The sequence below is a fragment of the Tamandua tetradactyla genome, chromosome 20 (assembly GCF_023851605.1).
Source record: "Tamandua tetradactyla isolate mTamTet1 chromosome 20, mTamTet1.pri, whole genome shotgun sequence".
Lineage (NCBI taxonomy): Eukaryota > Metazoa > Chordata > Mammalia > Pilosa > Myrmecophagidae > Tamandua > Tamandua tetradactyla.
The window spans coordinates 31,388,206-31,413,495 of NC_135346.1; the positions used below are offsets into that span (position 1 = coordinate 31,388,206).

The following is a 25,290-nucleotide window of genomic DNA, read 5'->3' on the forward strand; positions in this document are numbered from 1 at the left end:
TGTTGTGGAATAAATGAATAGCCAACATGTATTGAGTGATGTCTCAAAACTGCATGCATTTTCTTATTTGATCCTCAATGCAACACAATCTCCATTTTGCAGAGGGGGAAGCCAAAGGTCAGAGAGGTCATGTGACTTGAGGACCACCAGCCAGGTGGCCGAGCTGGGATTCTCACTCTGAGCCTGGGTACTTGTGCACCTGGCCACACCATTGCCTTTTGGTGCCACAGCCTCTCCATGGGGGTCCCAGCGCTCAGTCTTATGCCTTCGGCCCCACTGTTTCTGCCATTCTGGAAGTGGTACGTGCCTTGGGAGACAAGTGAGAAAATTTTTTCTTGGAGGTGCCAGATAAGTATTTTTAAATAACTAGATATTTATTTAAAGTGTGCTAAGGGGGGAAATTACTTAGCATAGCATATTTGTGGTTTTCTTGCAATTATTGCTCACGATAAGTCTAAAGTAATGCAAGTAAGCTATTTAAAGTTGACTTAAGAAAAAATACTAAGTAAATAATGCTTCAGGTAGCATAAGGATATGGCATAAATCTGGGATGTTGAGACTGAAGCTTGGGAAACACTTTCCCATGGACATGTGAGACCTGTACCCCTAAACTCCAGCCAGTTGTCATGGACACCCCAGTCTCAGAAATCCATTTGGGGACACCCAACCAGCCATCTCATGTGCTGTTTCTTTCCTCCCTATGCAGATACAGCACCTTGAAAAGGGGCCTCACAGAGCAGAGACGGGCTAAGAAGGAGGGCTCGGGTGCCCACCACCTCACCCAGCCCAGGAAGGACTTCTCTTGCTTCCCAGCCTGACTTCACACTGGTGAAACTGAAGAGAGCTGGAGGAGGCCCTAAGAGGAGCAGAAACAGTGAACACAGAGGGGCTCTAGACAGAGGCCCAGAAGCCAGCTTCTCTGTATCGCTGAGGGGAGGCAGCACAATGCTGGGCCCCCACCTCCCGCCCCCTCCCCTTGGGTCCAGCAAAGGGAGGCCTACCTCCTGCACCTTCGGGATCCCCGATGGGAACTACAGGTGTGTGGCCCTGGAGGCCCAGGAGAGCGGCAGCGAGGAGGGCCTGCAGGGAGAGGCGGGGCTCACTGACCTGGAGGAGGATGAAGAAGTGGCTAGCAGGAGAGGGGGCACCTCGGCCTGCAGAGCCACACAAGAGGCTCTGCCCAGCGCCCCGGAAGTCCAGCCACCCAGCTGCCCCAGGGAGGCACAGGGGGAGCCCCAGCATGACGACAGGGCCAGCCAGGACTGGGGTGCAATGAAAGTCTGGCAGGTGACCACAGCCAGCACCAGCCTCAGCCCTGGCCCCGGGCCCAGTGTGGCCCAGAGACCAGGTAAGCCTGCATCCCTTCTCCCCTGGACTTCCTGACCATATTTTCCCACACTGCATAACAATCCATCTCAGTCCCATGGACATGCCCAGATTAGCAGCTGTGGAGAGATAGGACAGGCTCTGGGTTACATGCAGTTCTGGCTGTATCCCATCTAACCCCACTCTTTTTTCTGCCAAAGAGGGCATGTGAGAAAAGGTCACGTAGCATGCTCGGTTAAAAAAAAAAAAAAAAGTACATCTCTCCCTCTCATCTGCCCTTTAATCGTTAGGGGTAACAAATGACCGTGGAGTCCTGAGCGCCTGATGGGGCAGAACCTCAGTGAACAGCCTCCTGGCCGGGCATGTGGCGCTCAATGCAGCTGTCGGGGCCAACGCCCTCAGAGCGTGTGGGGTAAAGACTCAGCCTCTGCTCCAATCCACCCTCTTAATTTTACAGGTGGGGAAACTGAGGCCCAGGTGGACCAGTGTTGAGTTGCTGAGTGGGGCCCACATTTCTCACCTGGGCCTCAGTTTCCACCTGTCAGGGATGACAAAAGCAGGACCTACGTCACGCGGGCCGCAGCGGGGCAGCACGTAGGGGAAAGCTCGGTAAGCTCCGCACGGAAGGAAGGAATGATGATGACTTTCCTGCAGGCGGAGCAGGTGGGACAGGGAAACCCATGCTGAGCCACCTCCAGTGGGTGGGCCCATGGAAACGCTGAAGTGGGTCCAGATGGTGGGGACGTGAGCTGGGCCGTGTACAGCTCGGGCGGGAGCTGCTGCCAGCAGACCCTGGGGGCGCGCGGGGGGAGGGGGCACAGTCCTGGGAAGGCTCATGCATCAGGAAACTGAAGGAACACATCATTTCTCCGCAGGCGTAGCCGACGCCCTGGCTCTGGCTGGCATCTGACCGGCCGTTCCCACCCACTCTCCTCTCTAAAAGAATTCTCTCAGGTTCTGACCACCTCCCATGGCCGCCATTCACCCCCAGCCTGGGTCATGGAGGAGTTGGGTGGGAACCAGGAGGGGGCCTTCAATTCATCTGGGGCGGGAAGATGGTGCCTCAGAGGACCCCAGGGAGGAGAACTGTGGAGGTAGGTCTTCACACCAGAGTCAACGAAAATCCCCACCCCATGGCTGGGGTAAGGAGACATGGGTGCTGGTTCTGGATGTGATGTCGACTAGCTAAGCCCTGGAGAAGAAGGGACTAGCTGTTAATGAACCCTTTTGGCATCTCATGCAGGGCCTGGCCATTTACTAGAGTCTCATTCTCATCAACTTACTATAGCCTTTCAGGGCAGGAATTATTCGTTCCATTTTCCAGGTGAGGCAATTGAGATTCAGAGACTTAAGCCTCTTGCCCAAGGTCACACAGCCAGTGTTAGAGCTGAAACCATGGCTGTGTTCTGCTTACTTCGGCCTGGTCCACTTCTCTCTTGAACATCCATCCCAGGTGGTCATCCAGTTCTACGGACAGAGGGGGAAAGTGTGACCTCCAAAGGCTGGAATAGGCAAGGACTTCTTGGAGGTAAAAGCAGGAAGGAAGCTGGGTCTTAGAAAGAAAGTAGAAATCTGGGTGGTCTTGTGTCAGACCTCACACTGGTCTTTCTGCTCCCTTGGGAAGGGGAGTGGCCAGAGTCCCTACTCTCTGCCTGGAGATCTGGAGGGAAGAAGCCTGTGGAGCTGCCAAGTTATTAGGGGATTAGAGCTTCCTTTTAAAGCTTCCCCCCATTATTACCAGAGGATTATAAGCATCTTCAGACAATTACATCCATCCTTCCTCAATTATACCTGTCTTTCTAGAGTGCTTTCTGGTAGTTTTTAAGTATAGGTCACAACATCTTCTGCCTTGGGCACTGTAGAGGCCTTGATTTTGGGGGAAGAGTGCCATTTGTCAGGTCTGAGTTCCAGCTGACAGGGCAGAATGGAGTCCTTGGCAGGCTTGAGTGGTAGGGGTCCGAAGAAGTGAGGTGGGCAGCAGTCTGCTGCTCAGTTCCTACCATCAGCTGTTGCCATCTTGGGAGAATATCTGTGGGAAGGAAACATAACATCAGGCTCACAATCCAGCCTCAGCAGCATGCATTAGTCCACAGCTCACAAAAAGAGCCCCATGCAGCAGCTGGCCTCTCTACAGAGTCTCAGCTGGTCATAATTGGCAGGACTCATTGTACAGATGGAGACTATAAAGCCCAGAGATGGCAAATGACTCGTCTAAGGCCACCCAGTGAGTTGGTGGCAAAGCTGGGGCTGGAACCAGGGCCTCTGCCTCCCAGTTCGGCTGCCAGGCACTGTGCTAATGCTTTGTATAGATTACTTCATTTCCTCCTCTAAACAAGCTCCACAGAGTTCATACTTTTCTTATCTCTGTTTTTCGGATGAGGGAACCAAGGCCTAAGGAGTATAAGCAGTGCCTTGTCAAAGTCTCACAGGGTGGAGAAGCTTGGATTTGAACCCTGGGCGGTCTGAGCCCTGCTTAACCACCCTCTGTGCTGCCTCAGTCTCCATGGAGACGAGGCAGCAGCCTATGTTCTTCCACCCACCTGGGGCTGGCAAAAGGTTGTCCAGGCTTTGGGGGATGGCAAGGGATTCTACCTAGTACATTCTCTCCCCCTTGGATGTGCTCCAGGACACCTGTGATCCAGGCTCTCCTTGGCCCGGTGGCTTTGGGAGACCTACTTTCCTGCCTCTTCAGGCCATTTGTTATTGGAAGTAGGAGTATCTGGAAGATTTAGAGGCTTTTCCAGCTCTAGTAGGTCTGATTCTAAGCCTCTGGGGAGGGCGTGGTGAGTGAATCTGGGTTGTCACAGGAGCCTTGACCCTGGCCCTATTGGTCCTGTTGAGACAGTGGAACCTGTGTTGACAGAGCTGACAGTAGTCACTGGGCCACAGGCCTGTGGGACAGAGGCCACACAGAGCGGAGGCTGGGCAGGAAGCCACCCACACCCTCCCCCATGCTCCCCACACCACGGTGACCCTAATAGGAGGGTGAAAGTGTAGGAGCACTGTCATAGGTTAACGTATACTTCACAAGTGCACTCACACACACCACAGGTTACACACACACATGCCAACACCATGTTCCTGGGAGAATGCTCACACATGTACACATGCGCATGCCCTCAGGCACCCACATATTCATGCATGGGCATACACTGGCACACACTCACCCTCCTGCAGGCCTCCTCTCACTGTGCACACCTAACTTTCACATGCAGATTCAGGTTGCACATTTGCATAGCTATATTCCCACCTAAGAATATATAAGCAGAAATATACATGCTTTCTCATACAAACACACACACACATCCCTCCCATAGATGCAGGTTAAAAGCATGTTCTTTTCTCCATTTTCTTTTGCTCAGACACCTACACTTTGAGATCTCTTTTGCATGCACACATTCTCTCCTACAGGCATAGTCACTCTTGTGCACCCACTGTCACACACCTACGTACAGATGGAACCACTTGCTCTCCTTCCTTTTCCCCATCTCCTTCTCTTTCATACCCACCCACACAGTAATCCCAGCCTCTCTCTCTCTTTCCCTCTCACCCACACAGTTTGTTTCCTGGTTTCCCACAGGCTGGGTGCAGCCACTTTCCTAGCACTTGCACTTGTAGGGTAGGCAATAACCTGCCCAGTGCCAATCCCCAGGCCCCCCACCCTGCCCTCCCCACCCCATGACAGCCACAGCACAACAGGAAAAGAGCAGTCACAGATTCAGAGGAATGCTCTTGCAGCCCATGACGTCAGGGGTTCTGGTGTTGAGGGGTGGGAGTGGCAGGGCAGGTTTGTCCCCTCTGTCACCTGACCTCCCACACTCTGAGCCAGCCCACTAAGGACAGGGGACATCCTAAACCCAGGCCACCTACAGCTCTGCATTTCAAAGAACCTTGGGTGGGGTGGGCTTATGTCAGTGCATTTTTAACTTCCTTTAGCAGAAATTTAAACACAGAACCTTGATATATGAGACACATGAAAGTGGAACCACCCTGGCTGAAGGGGTGGGGTAGTCAGAAAGAACCCAGGGAAACTTGGGTGAAAACCCACGCCAGTATTTTATCAAATGTGGTTCTGCCTCAAAATTGTTGTGTGTGTGTGTGTGTGTAAGATGTGTGTTAGGCTGAGAGTCTGGGCCTTTAACAATATCCTCTTATTGTGATCCTGATGTATCCTGATGCTGCCACAGGGCTCAGCTGAGCTCAATCTTAATGACAGTTCAACATACGCATGGGAACTGAAGCCCAGGAGAGGCCAAACGGCATCCAGGCCCTTGCAGGTGCTGAGCCACTGGTTGTTAGGGGACTGTGGCAGGCTGGGGTGGGGGTGGAGAGCTGCGGGAAGGCAGGTGGCAGCCTTTCTCACTCCTCATTTGCCCCAGTCCTACCAATGGAGACAGTTATTCTAGTTACTGGGTCTCAGAAGAAAGGGCAAAATGAGCCTGATGAGGGGGGTCCCCTGATGGTCAGCCACCTGCCTCCGGGTCTGAAAGGAAGCTGGGAGGAACGGTGAGTTACGACAGCAGAGTCACCAGAAAAAAAGATTTAAAATGGGGGATGAGGGGAGGTTGTAGGACAGATAGAGAAAAGGGAAGATAGAAAAAAGAAACTCGGTGAGATAGAAAACAGAAGGGTTGAGGGACAGACTGACAGACCAAGAGGTACAGAAAGTGACTAGAAAGCTAAGGCAGACACCCAGGCAGCAGAGAGGAGAGTAAACGAGAGGGAAAAGGGAGAGGGGGACGCCTTGACACAGGAGGCATAGCTCATGGGGGAAGGAGTCACAACCCCCACCTCTCCACTCCCGAGAGCTGGGCGGGGCGGGGAAGGGCGGCGCTAGGGCCCGGGGGAGCGGGCGGCAGGAGGGCGGCTCGCCAGCCAGCCCAGCGCTGGCTGCTCAGGGTCCCCTGGCAGCCGGCTAGGCGGCCGCGGCGGCGGCGAGTTGGGGACGGCCGGCGCGGGGCAGGGGTCGCAGGGGTCGCGGGGCAGCGTGCGCTGACAGACGCTGTCAGGTGCGCTGAGGCGGCGAAGCCGGGGAGCTCGGGCACGGCTCGCGGCGGCCGGAGGTGAGTGAGGGGTGCTGGCCCCTCGGGGGTGCGCGCGCCGGCGGAGCTTGGCCCCTTCCCACCTGCGCTGGCCCCTGAGCCATCCAGCCCAGGAAGTGGCACATCTAGGCTCCAGGGCCCCGCACGCGGGGTGACCTTGGCCAAGTCGCTTCTACTCCTCAGGCCTCATTTCCCCGTCTATTCGCTGGTGGTGGTGGTGGGGGGTGTGCTGGAGGGATCTCGAAGCTCTGGAGCAGCTCGGGAGCCGGAGATCGCCCCGACTCTGGGAAGCGACTCCCTGAGGCTGATTGGGGGCTCCAGCCCTCGTTCCCCTCCCTGCAAACGGATCGGGAGCCGGGGCCAGCCCCGGGCACACGGGTGGGCATCAGCCGGCGGTCTGAGTCCCCCAGTCCGCTCTGAGAAAGGTCGGTCCGGGCTGGACCCAGAGAAGTCGCGGTTTGGACTCTGGCTGGGGTTGACCAACATGGGCGCCTGTGGAGCAGCGGGAACGGCGTGTGCTGGGCCCGCGCCGCCCCCTCCCCGCGGGCGGGGTGACCCGGTGCCGCGGGCTGGTATGCGGGCGGGGCACACTGGGCGGCCGAACCGGCGCTCCGCAGGGACCACCCGGTCCAAGCCCTACCTGGGAAAGCCGAGGCCCTTCCTGAGCGCCTGTGGGAAGGGGGAGAGCTGTCCTACCGCTCCGCATCAAATTCTCACAACACTTCTACTATTACCCCATTTGCCAAGGAGGGAATTGAAGCCCAAATGGGGAAGTAACTGGCCCAGGTAGCCAACAGAGGGTGGGGCTCCTTTCTAATGACTACACTGTGAAATCTGGGGGCTCCATCTACAACCACGGCAGGTCTCTGGGAGGACTCTTTTCCTCACCCCACTTTATCGGCTTAATTTAGATGGAGGCAAGGACCCTCCTATTCCCCTATTCCTCACCTCCTACCCCACTTATGGGCAGTGGTAGGTGACACTGCAATAAACCAAGTTGCTGTGTGACCTGGCAAGTCCCTTGCCCTCTCTGGCTCCCAGTGAGAGGGGTGGCAGGGTGGCCCAGTTGGAGCAACTCCATTGGGGGCAGCAGCACTGATGTTGGCTTATAGGGGGAGATGGAGGTGCTCCACCTCCTATCATGTTGGAAGGTAAAGGGTGAGATATGACGATCTGGGGACCTAGAGGATGCTGGGGCAATGGGCTGGAAGGCTTGCTGATACCAGTCTGCCTTGGTATTAACCCCACCCCATTTTGGGGGCAGAACCACAAGCTGCAACTGATGTTCTCCTCCCCCCACTACTTACCAAATTATCTCAATTTGAAGGGAAGGGGGCGAGGGTTCCCTGCCACTGTCTCCTTATGAGATCTTGGCTTGGTACCTTTCCCTCTCTGGTCCTCAGTTTCCCCATTGTACAAGAAGGGTGTTGAACTGGGATCACTATAGTTAGACATGCACAAAACCTCTCCCAGTAACTGTCGGCAGTTATGCCACCCTAATTCTCAGACCCCACTTTTCAGGCTATGGGCTGGCTAGCTCCACCCCCCCCCCCCCCATTCCCTAAACCAAACTGTGGATGGAATCAACATCTAAACATTTACATGGTCGAAAGGAGACTGTTAACTCCTCCCCCCCCACCCCCCCACCCCCATCTGCATTGCACTTCTCAACCCCTCTTCCCCTAAGGTGTTAAAAAGCAAAACAAAAATCATGAACCTTTAGCATTCAAGTACTGGGTCCCTGGCTGATCCCTAGCCTCTTTAGCTAGCATTTTATTCAATCCCCGAATTTTAGAGTTGAGGAAACTGAGGCTCAGGAGAGGAAGAGATTTGTCCATGGTGGTTCTGTGAGTGAAAGGTAGCAGAATCCCCTTTCCCTGGATAAGAGCAGCTCCCAGGTAAGTAGAAGAGGTCACAAGTGGCACTTGTGCCCTCTGGAGAGATAGGAGACGCACTAGAGAGACTTTAACTCCATCTCCTCTCTGTCCCCGGCCTTACCCATCTCTGTGGTTGACATCAGTCTCCCTAAGGCGCCTTCACATCTCTAGGATGTGGGACTGGGCAGGGGTCAGCACAGTTCCTCCCGTCTACCCTCCACCTGCCCGGGCTGCCCTCCAGGGCATACCTCTGGACAGCCTTGGAACCTGGCCTGGGAGGCACCTTTTCCTTGAGGACAGCTCCCAGGCTTCCAGACATGAGCTCATAGGAGCCAGTGATGCCAGGAAGGGAGGGACTGAGGGGGAAGCCGGTAGAGCTTCCCAGACTGGGGCGCCGCGGGCCCCTGGGGAAGTGGATGTGGCACTGTTGGCAAGGATCTCAGGCTCTGGCCCTTATCATAGTGAGGCAGGGTAGGCCAACAGATGAACTGCTGGGGGTGGGACGGGGGCACCTCTGCCACCGCTCACTTGTTGTGTGGTCTCGGTGACTCCCTTGCCTTCTATGGACCTCAGTATCCCTGGTTGGCAATGGGGAGCAGGGAGGGGAGCAGGAGGGGGGGTTAGGCAGTGGAGTTACAGTGGTGAATAAAACAGGTCCTTGCCCTCAAGGAGCTTATGTTCTAACTGGGGAGATAGACAAGAAACAAGAAATCAAATAAGTCAGCAAGATAATTTCAGATAAATAAAAATGGTATGGAAATAAAAAGCCGTGATGCTAAAGTGGAGAACAGTTAGAGGGGCTACTTTGAGTTGGTAGTTTGAGAGGCTTCTCTCAGAAGAGAAGTGGAGTGAAATGGAGTGGAGACCAGAATATTATTTGAAGGAGTGGTCAAGGCTGACTTCCTGGAGGAGGCGTGACAGCAGCTATGATCTAGAATAACAGGAGGGATTTGGTTGGGAGGAAGAGTGTTCCAAGGATGGTAATGATCTAAACTGGGGGTGGGGAGGAGCCCTGGCTGTAGGTTGTGAAAATACCTTCATCCCTGGGGGTTTCAGGCTGCTGACTCAAGGGAGCCTGGGATCTGGGAAGAGGGGTAGCTGAGCCTGCCTGCCCAGCGGCTGTGCTGAGTTACTCTGGTGTGTGTGTGAGCAAAGAGTCCTTTGTGCACAGTCCCTGAACATTGGGGCTCAATTGCTACCCAGTGTGACCAGAGGAGGAGTCAACATGGGGGCAGCCTCCAGGCCCTGTAATTCCAGAGGCTTACAAAGGCCCTCTCTCCGGGAATGAAATCTTTACCAACTGGCCGCTGCCTGAAATTCCACCATCCTAGCTTCATCTTTTCCACTTGGTGAGGCAGTATAGTATAGCACTGTGCTGACCCTGCCCTACCCTGTCCAGCCTCTTAGAGCTGTTGCACGTGGGACGAAATTGAGTCTGCTCCTGGGTTACCTGCTTCCTGAGTGGTTAATATGCATGTTCTGTTGTTGGACTTTTGGGTTCACCTCCTGGCCACCTGTAAGACCTTAAGCATTTTATATAACCTCTCTGGGCCTTTGTTTCCTCATCTATAAAAGAGAAATAAAAATAGACCCCATAATAGACCCCTATCTTGTATGATTGATAGGAAAACTAAATGAGAGGATGATAAATGCTAAAAATAAAAAAAGAAAAAATTAGCTGTTATTTATTAATAGCATTGTTTTGAACCTTTTACAATGCAAGTCCTTGAATCGAAGGAATCTCACTCAAGACTTGTCATATCTCAGTATGGACTACTTTTTGATGCTTTGCCAGAAACCTAAATGGTGAAAGTATAGGTGCAAGCCCAGTGGAGAAGGGACTGAAGGCATACTTGACCCTCCAGTCCTAGCTAACTTGCTGGTGATCTTGGGCGAATCATGTGCTTCCTGTGAGCCTCAGGCTTAGTTCTGAGCTGCTATGAAATGGGCTAGAGGATCCAGGGTGTGAAAGAGTGCAATAGACACCACATACCTGGGGCCAGCAGGAGGGGCTGTCTCTGTAATGGGGCAGAAAGGAGTAGGCTGGGCGAGCCCCACAGCTGGGAGAGTAGGCCGACTCTCCCAGGGGTCAGGGACTACTTGGCTGAGATGGGGAGGGAAGGGATGATTCCCTAGGCTGCCTGGGAGATGGCAGGCGGGAACCAAGGAACCACACACGGGATCCCACCTTGTTCTTATCAATGACTCGGACCCCATGTGTCAGGGCCTCTCCGGGTGCCCAGACTGATCAGACTGTGCCCACTTGCTCGGCTGGGCAGAGTGTGGGAGTAGTGGGTCAGACTCAGCCAGTTGGGAGATATGAACCTGAGACATTGGCATCCAATCTTCCAGAATAATTTCTTGGAGACAAAGATAAGTGTGCTCAATAGTTAAAAGTCCTTGAGAAACAATTAACATTTATTTTTACTTACTGTGTACTAAGTAAGTACAGTGATGCTACTAAGTTCCTTACATGTCAACAAATCCATGAAGTAAATACTATTATTATCAACATTGCACAGATGAGGAAACTGAGGCACAGAGGACTTAATGAGTTTCCCAAGGTCACTCAGCTGGCTAGTGGCCAGATTCAAACCCAGACAGTCTGCCCAAAGCCAGTGCGCTTACTTACTGCACAACACATCCTCTCCTGCTTTAGATGGAATGCTTAGAGGCTCAGAGGTGCCAAGCCACTTGCCCAAGAACATACAGCATTCCTCCTTGATCCTCATCCTCCCTGTGCCTCAGCTCCTGGAAGGAGGAGCCTCCCTGGGTCTGGGATCCAGACTGTGAGGTTGGCTCTTGAGCCAATTCAGCCTCTTTTCTCTTCCCATCTTCCCTTGAGAGTAGGTCAGGGAGGATCAAGTGTTCTCTGGGAGTGTTGTGGGTCTGTTGAGCGGGCGATGTCAGGGTCAGGGAACTCGAGTGGATCCCGAGCACCTGAGTTGTAATAAACGCCCATGCAGTCTGGCACATCCCCATCATTGTTCAAGCGGGGGAAACTGAGACCAGGTGAGGGAAACTGAGGCCAAGGTCACTCAAGTAGGAGGGAGGCCCAGTTCTCCTCTGCTAGGCCTTCTTTTCATGTCACTGGGTTCTTTCCCCTCCCTCCCGAGCCTCCTGTCCTGCTTTCTGGGCTGATTGGTACCCGTGGGCTCCTTGAGGAGATAGAACGTTGGGGACATTCCCACCGATCCCCAAGGTGGCCTTTGCCTCAGCCAGGACATGATTCCAGATATCGGGCCCTTTGGGAGAGTGCACAGAGTTGGGGGTTGGGAGGATGCTGATTAAAAAATAGACTGTCATGTGCATGGGGAACAAACATGCCACCACCCAGCCTCTGCCAGTTGGCTCCCCCATGCCCAGCTGCCAGGCCCACTTAGGGCTCCCTCTGGGGCCCCGCCCACCCCACCTTGGTTCCTTGCAGGAGGCTGAATGCTCCCCAGCCACCTTCCTCTCTCCCTCCTCCACCCCTGCCCAGGCTCCAGGCAGATGGTGCCCTCATTGGGCTTGGATGGGCCGGCTGGTGGCTTTAAGCTGTGCCAGAGGTTCTGGCTTCACCACATACTAGCTGTGTGAGCTTGAATGAGCCCCTTTCCCTCTCTGGGCCTCAAAAATGGAGAGAGCTACTCCATCAGTTGAAGCTCTTTATAGCTTTCATAGCCTTTCCGAGATTCCATCTCTCATTTAGACCTCATAAACAGTGCTGGAGGCCCTGCTCAGAGAGTATCAGGATGATACTTGGGCAAATCATTTGCTTCCTGTGAGTCTCAGCCTTCAGGTCTGAGCTGCTGTGAAATGGGCTAGGGGATCCAGGGTGTGAAAGAGCTTAGTATACATGAAATACCTGGGCCCAACAGGAGGGGCTGTCTCCGTGGTGGGGGAGGAAGGGGCAGGCTGGGTGAGCCGCGTAGCAGGGAGAGTGGGCTGACCCTGGGGACAGGGACTGCCTGAGTGAGTTAGTACAGCTGAGTTAGCAGCTGGTTAGTACAGAGCAGAGGCGTGTACTAGAAAACTTGCACATCCCAGTCCTGTACCACTTCTTGAGGGTGAATGAGGTCACATGGAACCATGAAGATTGAAGGTTTAATAGTGATGGGAGCAGTGTTTTTATTAATTTATTCTTCCATTCAGTCAACAAATGTTTCCTGGGACATGGACAGAGCAGAGGAACTGGCAGCCAAGGTCTCTGCCCTGCGGGGGCTGCTTACCATCAGGCAGGGCAGGCTGATATTAAAAAAAAATAATGATGGAATTGCAAATACAGCAGGAGTTTGGAGGTAGGGGCTACTGTGGCAGGAGAATGTGACCTCCGAGGGCAGTGAAGGCCTCCCTGAGACCTGTAAACAGACTTGAAGGGGCAGGTGATGGAAGGCATGGTGGAAGAAAGGCTTCTAGGCAGAAAGGGCAGCAAATGCAAAGGCCCTGGGGTAAGAACATGCTGGCCCCTTGCAGGAGAGCAGGCAGGGCTGGAGTGTAGAGTGGGAGGGCGAAGCACTATGCAGGGAGGTGGTCGGATGGCAGGGCCAGTCCCACAAGGCCTGGAGCCTATGCGGGGGGGCTGAGGCCGATCCTAGGATGGAGGGGTAGTTTTTCATGCCGGTCTGGAAGGCTGGTCTTGCCTCTAATGGTGCTGCCAGTGGGCCCCACCATGGGCCCCCAGGGACTTCATGTAATGTCTGAATGCAGAGCAGATAGGGCCATCTCTTCCTCTTCCTGGATCTTGTTTGCATTTTAATAGCCACCTGGAACATTTTGACTTCCAGGAGGGTTATATGATTTATCAGGCCTCAGAAGCAGGCTGGTGCAAGGCGTGTTTTTGGACAGGGGCTGTAGTCACCTCTGTTCAGATGAATTCCTTTTTAGAAAGTTTTATTGTGGTAGTGTGTAACCCCTTTTATCTTGGGGGAACCTGTAGACCCCTGGAGGTTCAGCTTTTGGCTGAAGTAAAGGCCTGTCCCTGTCCCCTGCCCCCCTTCAGGTACCTCTACTCTACCCCAAAACCCCCCAGGAACTAGAAAGCTGTGTTTTGAGCCCAGCTCTGCTCTATGCTCTTGGATCCGTCTCTTTGCCTCTCTGAGTCTTGGTTTCCCCATCTGTATTGTAGGGAACTGGTCTAGTTCTTCCATTCCCCATAGTATCAGCATCACCTGGAAGCTTGTTGGGACTGCAGAATCTCAGATCTACTGGATTGGAATCTGCATTTTAACAATTATTTCCTATAACAATTTATAGGAAATAAATTCCTATATTTAATATTTATATTACTAAATATAGGAATTTAGTAATTCCTATATGCTTTGAAGTTTGAAAACCACTGCTCTGTCAGTCATTTTCAGACTTTTAAAAGGAAAAAAATCAATGAAAAGCTATAGGACGTTCCTCCCTTTCCAAAGCTTTATATATAAATCACATAAGAGGGGAACCACCCACTCTATATTAATACAGCACATGAGTAGGGAGGATAAGGAGTGGGGAGGGGTGGGTTGGAGGCACAGGCTTTTATTAGGATGGGTATCAGCGGGGAAGAACAAAAGGTAAAAGAGTTCTGGTGGAAGAGAGTTGGGGTCCTGTGCCCTATCTCTTCAGGCCTCTCCTTTAGCCCTTGAGAACCCTGACCACAGGTCTCTAAGAGCACTTTCACCTCTGACCTCTAGGGTCCTGGGATCCTCTGATTCAGGGGGTTGGAAAAGTGGGCTTGGAGGGAGGGCATGTGACCATTCCACAGCCGGGTGACATCTTTCCCTCCTTGTCCCTATCTTGGTGTCCTGCCTGATTCCCTTTGGAATCCCTGAAAGGGTAGAGGCTACTATTTTTAGTGTGGCAGGGTGGCAAAGAGAGAACATTAGTGCATTATTTATGCCTCTGAGTCAACAGGATTACATTCAGGGTTCCCAGAACACAGCCCTCATCACCACCATGGGAGGTGTGCCCACTCCGTGCAGATGGGAGGGCAACTTCCAGAACTCATGCCTTCTGGCCCTACCGTCCCTGTGCAGTGCCTCTAGCCCCCAAGCTGCAAAATGGGTTATGAAATATAGCAGAAAGCTGGGACGAGGAGAGAGTTGCTTTGGTGATAACGTCTCCATTCTTCAATAAATATTTATTGAGCATATATTACTTGCATTGGGGATAGGAAGGTGCACAGATAAAAGAAACAGAATTCCTGCTTCCGGACTTCACGCTTTACCCTGAGCATTAACAGTACCTGTCATCACGGTTGTGACTGCCATTGAGAGCATGCATCCCAGGCCTGGTGCTGGGCACTCTGCACATATGAGAGCAATCCTCTCAGTCACCTAGCAGCAAAGGAATCAGGAGACCCTTTTACAGAGGAGAAAACCCAGAGTCACCATAGCTAGTGATTGGCTCAGCTGGGATTTGAACTTAGAATGGCTTAAACAAAATGACAATTTTAGGTCAAACAGTACCATGCAGTGTTCGGGTTTTGGGGACCCCCACCCCCACCCCAGCACCCAGTGAGAGGGAAAGGAGCAGGATCTTACAGCTGAAAGGAAATTTACTGGTTAAGGTTGTCCCATTCTCAAACTCCAGGTTGCTGGAGGAGTCATGTGTGCACAGAGTTTTCATAAATCTGGAAGGGAAGGACAGGTGCATGGTGGGCTGGAAGTCAGAGCCACGTGGAATTGAGTGGTAAGGCCCTGAGGTGCCTGGGAGCCAGGCCAAGCGCTGGTCCCAGCCTCCTCCCTTGTGAGCAGTGAGGTCCTTGATGAGCCTGTTGACTTTTCTCTGCCTCGGGACTCTAGTCTGTAAAACAGAAGAGTAATCCCTGCTTTGTCTCCATCTCTGATGAGGATCCAATGGATGTGAAAGTGCCAGGAAAACTAGGAAAGTGTGCATATTCAAGGGCTGGCAATATTACATACACACAAATGTGTATACATATATATCTCATTATATGTATTTTTTTGTGTGTTGTTAACATTATGGACATTTTGTGCCAGGCAACACTGCAAGCATTTTCCTATGCTTATAAATGTATTTATGAAATTTTATCCCAAACCTGGCTGTGCATTAGAACACCTTGGGGACCCCTTTATATTCTGTGGTCTCACAGGTCTGGTTCAGGGCCCAGGAATCTGCATTTAGAACACAATCCTTCAGGGATTCTGAGGCACCTGCAGGTTTCTGATCTGGGGCAGAGGGGTAAGGGATGTGCCCAAGGCCTCGTGGCAAGCCAGAGCTCAGGCTTCTGGCCCCCAGTTTGGGCCTTTTTCCTTACTCTTTAGCTTCCCACTGAGCACCCTGGAGGAAGGAAACTGGCAATGATGATGATTATGAGCTGGTAGTGGCCACTAATATGTACGGTGCTATCCCAAGCATTTTGCTTGGCTCATTTTGCTTCATTGCAGTAGGGGTAAAAAAAGGGAACATGCTACATGATCCCCTGGGACATTCAGGCATCAGGTGGCAGATTCTAACGTACCCTTGGAAAGGGACACTGTGACTGAGCAGCAGTGGTGCTGGAGAGGTGAATTCAAAATGACACCATGGTTGCTTGTACCATGCTCCAGCAGCATGTGTCCTTGAGGCAGGGTTGTCTGGTAACTCAGTTACCTGGAGATAGTGAAGACTGACGGGAGGGACAGACATGCCCCCTCCCCATAGGTGTACCTGATGCACACACATCTGTGCCAGTCTGCCATGTGAATGCGTGCATGCCCTATGTAGCTGCATCCCCATTTGCACAACAGCAGGCGCTCAGTGTATCCATAGTTACAAGAACGTTCTGACCCTCTGAGGATGCCCCGCGGCCTTGTGGATGTCGAGGGCTCCTGCAAGCCTGTGCATGACCTGCTGCGTATTATAAAGCTAGTTTGAAGCAATGCAGCACCTCTGTGTGTGGGTGTGTACACGCAACAGGACGTGCTGCTGCCAGCTGGGGCCTCTCCAACCTTAAGGAGCAATGGAGAATGCATATGTGTAGCAGTGGTGGGTGGGTGTGGGTTGTGTGTGCAAAAGCTTGAAATGCAATAGGATCCCTAAGATCCCACAGGGCAGAGGTGGAAGGGCCTTTAAACCTCATTCGTGTCACACCTTCACATTAGGTGCACCATGCTCAATCTGCGGGGCGCCTGCCTGCCTCTGGACCTCGGAACTTGCTGTCACCTCTGCCTGCTCACTCTTCCCACACACATGTCCATGCCTCCCTCCCTTGCCTTCTGCAGCTCTTCATTCAGCTTTCGCCTTCTAGGGGAGATCTACTTTGATCACCAAATGTATATTTGCAAGCCACTCCCCACCCCATGGGGTCTGTATAACCTTGTCCCAGCTTTATCTTTTATAGCAGTTGCCATCCGACTGACTGGTATATTTACTCCTGTAAGAATTATCTTGGTCTCCTACTAGAATGTAAGCAGATTTTTGTTTCTGTTTCTGCCTGTGAACAGTGCCTTTGTTGGTGTATAATCAATATCTGTCAAATGAATGCATTCATGCACCACTCATACCTCTTAAATTATTTTCTTTAAATGGTTTAACTTTTGTCACTGAAATATCTACCTTCGCCTCTCCCTACGTGGTAACAGACCTGAGATCACAGTTTTGTTGTGGTTATCATACTCCTTTTCTAGCACACACTGAAATTTATATAACTATTAACATTTTAAATATCAGGATCCCAACGAACATCTTTTCGCTTCCCCTGGAGGTGTGAGGCATCGCCCTGGGAATCACTGATCCAGTCCACTCCTCCCTTTGAAGAGATGGACAAGCCAGGGCCCATCAAGGGTTATGGATGAGCCAAATCATGACAGGGCACGCACAGAAACTGAGTCTCCTCATCGCCAGTCTACTTTTCTTCTGCAGTGTGAGGGAAAAGGAGTAGGGGGTGCTGGATGGGTGATTCATCCTTTCCTTTGGCAGGAGTCTCCTCCTGCTGGAGTGGAGCCAGGCATGCCTGGGAATGGATGAATGGTGGCAGCGGCTGCATGGCAGGGTCAGCAGCAGTGACTGTGGTTTTTCATCCAACAAGCCTAGGGCCATGGTGTTCTCCTGGCTGCACAACCATGGGTCAAGCGGGGTGAGTGAGAGAAAAAGTATGTGTGTCTGTGTGTGTGTGTGCACGCGTGCACGCATGTAAGGGGAGCTAGCATAGGCTGCACCTTCCCTACCTGGAGTCTTGGGTCTGGCGGCTGCTCTGATGGGACCTGGGTGCAGAAGCCTGATACGAGGGGAGGAAGGAAGGCCTTTGGTATGCCCATTCATTCTCACATCCTTCATCACGACTCACAGCAGGCTGGCAAGGTGGGGATTGTTGACCCACTTCTGCAGTTGAGAAAACAGATGGTAGAGAGGTTTTGTAACTTGCCCAAAGTTACACATCTAGCAGGAGGCAGAGCTGCGATTCAAACCTGGTTCTTTTTGCTATAGCACATTGGCTAGAGGTTGACTCTATGTTCCCCTTATGCTGAGATGATGTTGGCGGTGAGTTGGGGGGTGGGGGTGGGGGATGTGCCTGCGTGTGAACTGAAGAGGGAGACCCCAGGAGTAAGACCAGACCCAGGGAGGATTGGTAAAGGGAGAGAGAGGAGAGAGACAGAGGCCCAGAGTGGGAGCATCATGCAGAGGCAGGTTTGTGCAAAAAGATGAAGCTATATCTCCTTTAGGGAGTGCAGAGTGCTTTATATTTTATAAACCATCTCTGCATCTCATTTGCTTAGCAGCTACTCTGCAAAGTCATTATGATCATTCCCATTTTGCTAATGAGGAAGTTGAGGCCCAGAGATTTGTGAACTGATTTACTAAAGATAGCCCAGCAAGTTAGAATCTCAGATGCCTGTTTGAGCTGGAGATTGGAGGAGAGTGGTTTGCCCCTGTAGGCAAAGTTGGAAAAGAAGAGCTGTCTGAGGAAGGGGGAGGCAGGCTGAATATATACGGGAGTGAGAGGTAGGAGCTGGAAACAGTTGTCCACTCACTGTCAAATGACCATGCTGAACCACAAAACCTTTCTGAGCCTGTTTCCTCATCTGCAAAGTGAGATCTCAGTACTTGTGAGTAAAATAAAACAACATAATAAGATGAAAATACTTGATTGATGCCTGGCACAGGTTTGGTAAAGGACAGCTTGAGTAGTAAAAGCAAAATGCCTCTGTGACCTGTTAGCCCTCAGTGACCACTTCCCACGGCAGAGGGATTCCCAGAGCCCTCTTGGGCAGATGGGAGCGAACCTGAGACCCAGATAGGTCTATCACAGTCTGGGGGACCGTGAGGGGCCGGTGGGTTCACCCTCATGCTGGGACACCAGAGTGCTTAGGCTGTCATTATCATTCCTTGTGCTTTTTTTTTTTTTGCCCTGGTTATTTATTTTTCTGTGAGGAAGGAATGTGGGGAATTTACCACAAGGCACTGGCCTTCACTTTCGGCTTCTCACTGGCCTCTTCCATAAGAGGGGAGCAGCAAGACAGATGGCTGGAGGCGACAGGGAAGGCAGGGGAGGGTCCCCCACTGGACCTGTGGCAGGAGCAGGGGGGTGATTATGTAACCCACCCGGAAGCCCAGGGCAGACGTCGCAGTGTTTCTCGTCCCTGGGGTGAGCCTTGTAATATACATTGCTCCTCTGGAATTGAGCCTGGATCTCCCCCATTCACCCTCAGCCTCTGGGCAAGCCCAGATGGGTGTGTTTCTCTGTGGAAGGTTTCTTTCTCCAACTGGTCTTGATTTGGGGCATGGGTGATGGGGGTAGGAGATTCGGGGAGTGGATTATCTTGAGCCTTCCAGCCTCTGCTTAACCGTCCCCATTGCTTGGAGAGGCTCCCCATCTCCATCTTTCAAGACTAGGGTATATGCCACTCCCTCCAAGAAGCCTCCCCGATTGCTTTATTCTAATTCATCTTTCTCTTAGGACCTGCATTCTCCCAGCACTTCATGGAACATTTGTACCTCTTAGATCTAACACAGTGACTTTAAGTACCATCTCCCTCTTCACCCACAGACTTGATGATGCTTCCTTCCTTCTCCCCACTTCTCCTAGGAACCTCCCCCCTCTCTCCACCACCCCGATCTCAGATATCTGGGGAAGAAATGGCAGAGCAAAATGTGAAGGTGGCAGGCTTTGGATCATGGACGGCCTTGTCTTGAATCATTTATTCAAACCCTCCTGGGTGATGGCCTCTTCTGGGCCTGAAGGGGCAGAGAACAGCTCTGGCCCCAGGCTGGCACAGGGCCGAGGGGAAGGACCACATCTTTATGGGGGGCCCAGAGTTATCAGATCCTGGGCTGGGTGCTAGAGATCCAGAGATGACCTAGGCCCAGCCCCACCCCAGCAGTGGCACCGTTTGGGGGAAATCAATCTCTTCCCTGCTCTGACTCTTCACATCTTTGTCCCCTGGATATGCGTTTCCTTTGGAGGGGTGAGGTGTGGTAGTCCTTTCTGCATTCCCAGAAGAAGATAATGGAGCAGGAGGGAGCTTGGAGGGCACACACCTGGCTTTACAGGGATGGGGTGGGAGATGGGTGCCAGGGTTCTGAGCGTGGCTCTATGTGAGCCAGCCCATTCTTCAGTTTGCTGTGTGCCTGGGGCTGAGCCCTGCCTCTCTCTGGGCCATTCTTTCCAAGTCTCTAAAACATACCAACTGTAGATTAGTGATCAGGCCCAGTGAAGCAGACAGGAGGGAGGTGGTGGCTGCTGGCCCCTGGCAGGGGAGGACCCAGCAGCGGTGCCCTGGTCAGCAAACAGTGAGCAGTGCTTCCAGCCTGCTCCAGGATAGCTGCCATCTGAGGCCTGGAGGGAGTTGGGAACCCTCAACCCCCATCCTGCCCTGCCTGATCCCCACCCATTGCCACAGGAGTTTGGCGAGACCCAGCCACCTTCCCCTTGGGCTTTCGTTTCTGAGCTTTCTCAACCTCCTCTTTCCTCTGAGCCCTCTTCCTGCTCTGAAGCCTCAGGACCAGGTTGTGGAGAGAAGGAGCAATGATCTAGGAGACTGGATGGATTGACAAGGGCTTCCTGGAGGAAGGAGCAGTTGGGCTGGGTCTGAGGCAGTGGGTGGGGGAAGTGAGTTAGGATGAATGAGTGTGCTTTGTAGGCAGAGCGCTCCAGAAGGAAGGGCCCCAGGCTTGGGAACGGTCAGACGGCCCTGCTTCCTACTCTGCTGTGCCACTTGCTATGAAACCTAGGGTGAGTGATTTAATTCTATGGGTCTCCTTTTCCACATCTATAAAACAGGGAAAAGGGAACCTCCTTTATGGTTCTGTGAGTATTAAATAAGCAAATATATATCAAGGCCTTAGTTTGGCAGCCTCTGGTGTTCAGAAAATGTTGGCTAGTTTCATCCTCACCATCTTCATTATTAAACCTCAAGCACCTGTGAAGATGTGGGGGAAGGGAGAGAAGATAGAAATGAAGCAGTTGATACTTGAAAATTCTGCATTCTATAGGGGAAAATGAGACCTCGATCCCAATTACTGCAAAGCAGAGCATGGGAGGAGGCAGCACGGCCTGTGTTGATGGGCTCTGGGCTGGGAATTAGGCCAACCGAGGTTTGAATCTTAACTTTGCTTCTCACTAGCTGTGCAACCTTGAGAAAGTCACTCCACCTCTCTGAGTCTGACTTCCACCTCTCTGAGTCTGACACTGTGAAGATAAATGAAGCAAGGGCCTGCCTGATGTTTAGCATGTCATGAACACTCCCTGAAGGGTTACTCTTACTAAAATGAATATATAAAGTGATGACATTATTAAGCGGTTCCATTGGTGGATCAGGGAAGGCGTTTTGGAGGTGACATTTGAGTTAGGCAGGAAAGGCTGAGGGCATAGGTAGTGTTGGGAGTTAGGGCATGTAGAAGGGCTCTGAGGGGTTCCAGTTAAAGGCATTTGTGCAAACTGCACTCTGGAGGCAGGAATTTACAGGGCAGGTGTGGGAACCATGAGCCATTGAGCTCCGTCTGGCTATTGCTGAGTGTACAGAGAGAAGATCAGTGAGCTCTCAGGCAGGCCTTGGTATCAGGGGCCTTGAATGCTAGGATGATGGCGTTTGGCTAGATCCTCTATGTCCTGGGAGGTGGCAAAAGGTTTTGAGCAGGAGAGAGGCACAAGTGGAGCCAGGCAGGAGGAAGATGAATCTGGTAGCGTGGGGCGGATAGATTGGCGGAGCAGAGACTGGGGGCGGAGAGGCCATTTAAAAGGCTGTTGCAAAATCAGTTTTCCTGATAAAGCACTGGGCTGAGTCATCTGTGGAGGAGAGAAATCATATCCAGCTCCTCCGCGTTGCTGTCAATGTGGGATTTTCCTCTCTTCATCGGCAAGGCAATTGGCTGCCTTTCCTGAAGGCTTTGAGAACCGAGGCCTGCTCAACGAGCAGGAGCATCCAGCGGGAAGCTGGGCTGCAGGCAGGACCCAGCCAGAGTGAGTAAGATGAGCCCTCCAGGGTGTCTTTGTGATTTGGAGTATGTGAATTAGGGCATGTGGCATCCCCTCTATGGTCTCAGTTTCCCCTCTGGGCACCAGTGGAGAGGCATATGTTGACTTCTCCCAGCTTGTTGGTGGCCTCTCCCTAGCTTCTCCTATTGAGTGTCTTCAATGTCCTGCCTGCAGTCATTTCCACTGTCATGTGTATTACTTTTCTCCCCAAGAGGAGGGCTGGCAAGCTGCTGGGACTAAGGTCGTGCCGCTCACCTAGACTCTGGTGTGGATGGAGAGATCCCTAGGGAACGAAGACCATGTCATTTCCTTCTTTCAGTAGGGAGGATGCAAGGCAGGGGCTGGCAAGGTGGCAAGGCCATTACTCAGGCCATGCTCACCTTCCTGCCCCTAGTTGAGCCAAAGGCCGTGCAGTGTCCGGCCAGCCGGCCAGCCCTTGGTTCCTTCCTGACCCCATCAGGGGGCCAATTTATCCAGTCTGTTTACTGTCCTGTTGCCAAGATTCCCAGGCGGCCACAATAGGCTTCCTTGAGCCAGTCTCTATTCCCACTTCGGGCTCCATGTCCCACCCCACCCAACCCAGGCTGGGACACTCCCATTCACGGCAGCCGTGTGAAGAAGCATTTCCTTGAATTCTCCTTGTCCTGACCTTCTGCTCTGGCTTCCCTTCCCCTGCCCTGCCTCTCTCCTGTAGATTCTTGGTCTAGACAGCCTGTTGGTGAGCAGCATAGATAGCTGCCCGCAGAAGGTGAGCGGGGGTGAGGGAAGATCTCATCCCTACCTGAGCAAAGCTAAAACACTGGTCTCCTAAGTCCCAACCCTGTGCTCTTTCCACTCCACTGATCTTTCATGCCCTATCAGTGCTTTCTACTTTAGTAATAAAGTTTATCAGCTCTTTCTCCTGAAAGGAAGATGAGAGAGAGCCTGAGTTGTTGCAGGCAATTGAATTTGTAGGGGGAGATGGCATTGTGGAGGGGCAGTGATCTTAGGATGAGGAAACAGAAGGCTCTGCAGACCATCCTGCAGTGACACTGAGGCCTCCGTCGGCTCCCCTTCTTCCAGAATACAGGTCTGGAAGGCAGAGTGGTAAGAGCTGGAACACAGGGGCCCAACTGTCTTGAGTTTTGAATCCCTGATCTTTCACTGACAAGTTGTGTAACCCTGGGCAGGACAGGCCTCTCTGAACCTCTGTTTCATCTGCAAAATGGGAAAAATAATAGGACTTACCTCTTGGGGTTGTTGTGAGTGTCGGGCTATAGTGAGGGCTCTATAATTACAGCAGCCAGGGCCATCCCCATTCTAATGGCTGTGCTCAGGGCTTCTTCACCCCCACCCCCCACCCACGCACCCCCACCCACACCACCCCCGCTCATGTTGAAATTTAACCCTGTTGGATCCCAGGTGTCTTGACCCCAGCAACTCTTCCTTGTGTTTACCCTCCACCCCTTCTTCTCTTGAATCTTCAGTGCTCCTAATCTGACTCCAGGGTGGGTCTTGAAAGGGCCAGCACCCCAACTTGGCAGAGGGTCATACTAGAAGGGTGTCATGACCATCCCCTTAGGTTCAGGCTGCAGCCAAGCAAATGGGGGCTCACAAAGGTACCTGTCCCTTCTGACTTTTGACCACCTCTTTCCTCTCTGATGTTAGGGAACACAATCTTGGACCTGGAAGATTAGAGCATTTCCAGGGGTGGCAGTTCCCTAATCTGGGGAATTTGGGATTGAGCTGCTTCCCCCCTGCCCTGCCATGGGGAGATCTGGGTTGCCCATAGTTGGCCAAGTCCCTTCTTCCCCCAGTTTTGTTTGTGCGGGGTGGCAAAAACCGCCTGGGTTGCTGGCTGGGCCTGGTCCAAACCTCCGCCGAATTCCTTTTCCATTCAGTCACTGTGGACTGGGGTGGGGGCGTGAGAGCACTCCTGGGAGAGCAGGGTTCACTCACCCTCTGGGCTTTTCTGCCCCATTCCTCTCATCCCAGAACAGTGGCTCAGAGAGGCAGCGGGCTCAGTCATTGGCAGCCCGGGCTGTGAATGGAGCCTGGCTGGGAGTCAGCAGGCCTGGGTTAATTATGAGAATTATATAAGATAATATGTGTAAAGTGCATGTAAAGATGCACGGTGAGTGCCCAATAAATGTTAGTTACTGTTATTGCAGTTGTCATTAAAAAACCTCATAGGGACTTGGGATGCTGTCCCAGACCATGCCCCATGGGGATGTGATGTACCTACAACTCTTTGAAGGGCTGTCCAGTTGGAAAGAGAAAGCTTGTCCTCTGTGTGGTCCCGGGAGGCACATGTCTAGAGGTGGAAGTTGCCAGCTTAACACAAGGAGTGACTTCATAGTTGAGAGAATGCGGTGGAAGCCACCTCCTCAGGGCCATGAGCTCCAACAGTCAGTTGAGTATGTGGCAGAGGCTTGCACCCTCCAGTGCATGCTTAAGGGAACCAAGAATTGTACGGGGAATTGGACCCAGTGACAGCCATGCCTGAGATTCTGAGGTTCTATGAGTTGTGTCAACAGTTCTGCCTCCCTGTAACTCTGGAATCTTCACCCCTGATCTGTGCAGTGAATTTGCTAGAAGGAGATCTGACCCCTTCCAGGGAGTAGAGTGGGGTCACCAATGCCAGCTGTTACACATGGGGAGGTCCAGGCAGGAGGGAGTCCTACCAGGACGAAGCAGGTGTCATGGGTGGGTGGGGCAGGCTGTATGCTCTGTTTCAGAGGTGTGGGCCAGGATAGGTGGGGCCAGGCCCTGACTAGAGGAGGGAAGGACATTGGGGCCAGAGAGCTGCTGGGCTTGGTACCAGCAAAGCTGTAGCCTGCAGCTCCTTTGGTCTGTGTGGGCCTCCCTACTGACCCCGCATGTCCAGTGTTGGAATCAGCAGGCTCTACCCTGGGTCATTCTCTGGACCTCAGTTTCCCCATCTATAGATGAGCAGTGGTGTGGTGAAACAGCCCCTCTATAAAGGCCCTTCCAGCTCTAATAGTCCGTGAATTCTGAGCTTCCCTGGCAGTATGCCTAGAAAGACTGTCACTGGAGACCCACTCAGAATGTCACGGCAAATGCTACTGAAGGCAAGGCAGGAGGGGGGAGGGTCAGATTCCTCATGAATCAATTAGCTTCCCACAGTGCGGGAGGAGGGGAGGTGGAGGAATTTTCCCCAGTCACTGATTGAGCTTCTAACACTGACCAAGGCTGATCCATCCATCTGTCCGTTGTTCCCTGGTTCACATGGGATTGTTCAACAAGCATACTTTGAGCACTGACCATGTGCCAGCTGAGCATTAAGAGTAAAATGATAAATGGCTGCCCACAGTGAACTTACAGATTGATAGAGGCCTGACTTCAGACTGATCCTGACTGCAGCCCCAAATGAGCCCTGATCTTCACTGACTCTGTTCCTCATAGGCCCCAAAGGGACCTCTTGAGATGAGCAGGCAGCTTGGGCTGTGAAGCCAGAAAGATCTGGTTCTGATTCTAGTGTTGCCATTCTCAATTGTGTGACCCTGTTTCAGTTACTTACAAGTCTCTAAGCCTCAGTTTCTTGAGGATAAAATGAACTAATGCAATGCTCTAGTGTAGCTGCTGCTGAAATTAGCACACATTTACTACTTTTCTAATGTTAAAATATGAGAATATTAAAATTAAAATTTTACTTTTAAATAAA

At 52.3% G+C, this 25,290-nt stretch overlaps 1 protein-coding gene across 5 annotated transcripts in view; it reads left to right on the top strand.

The window, feature by feature from the left end:
- SYNPO (synaptopodin) overlaps positions 1 to 25,290 on the top strand; it is a 68,971-nt gene that overhangs the window by 32,279 nt on the left and 11,402 nt on the right. For 4 of the 5 annotated variants that reach the window (XM_077137415.1, XM_077137414.1, XM_077137417.1 and 1 more), the window contains one exon: positions 707 to 1,348. In XM_077137415.1, the coding sequence (XP_076993530.1) occupies positions 946 to 1,348 (403 nt within the window). In that variant the 5' untranslated portion in view covers positions 707 to 945. Of the gene's footprint in view, positions 1 to 706; positions 1,349 to 21,395; positions 21,612 to 25,290 lie in introns of those variants that run through there. The other variant, XM_077137418.1, reaches the window with a different exon arrangement.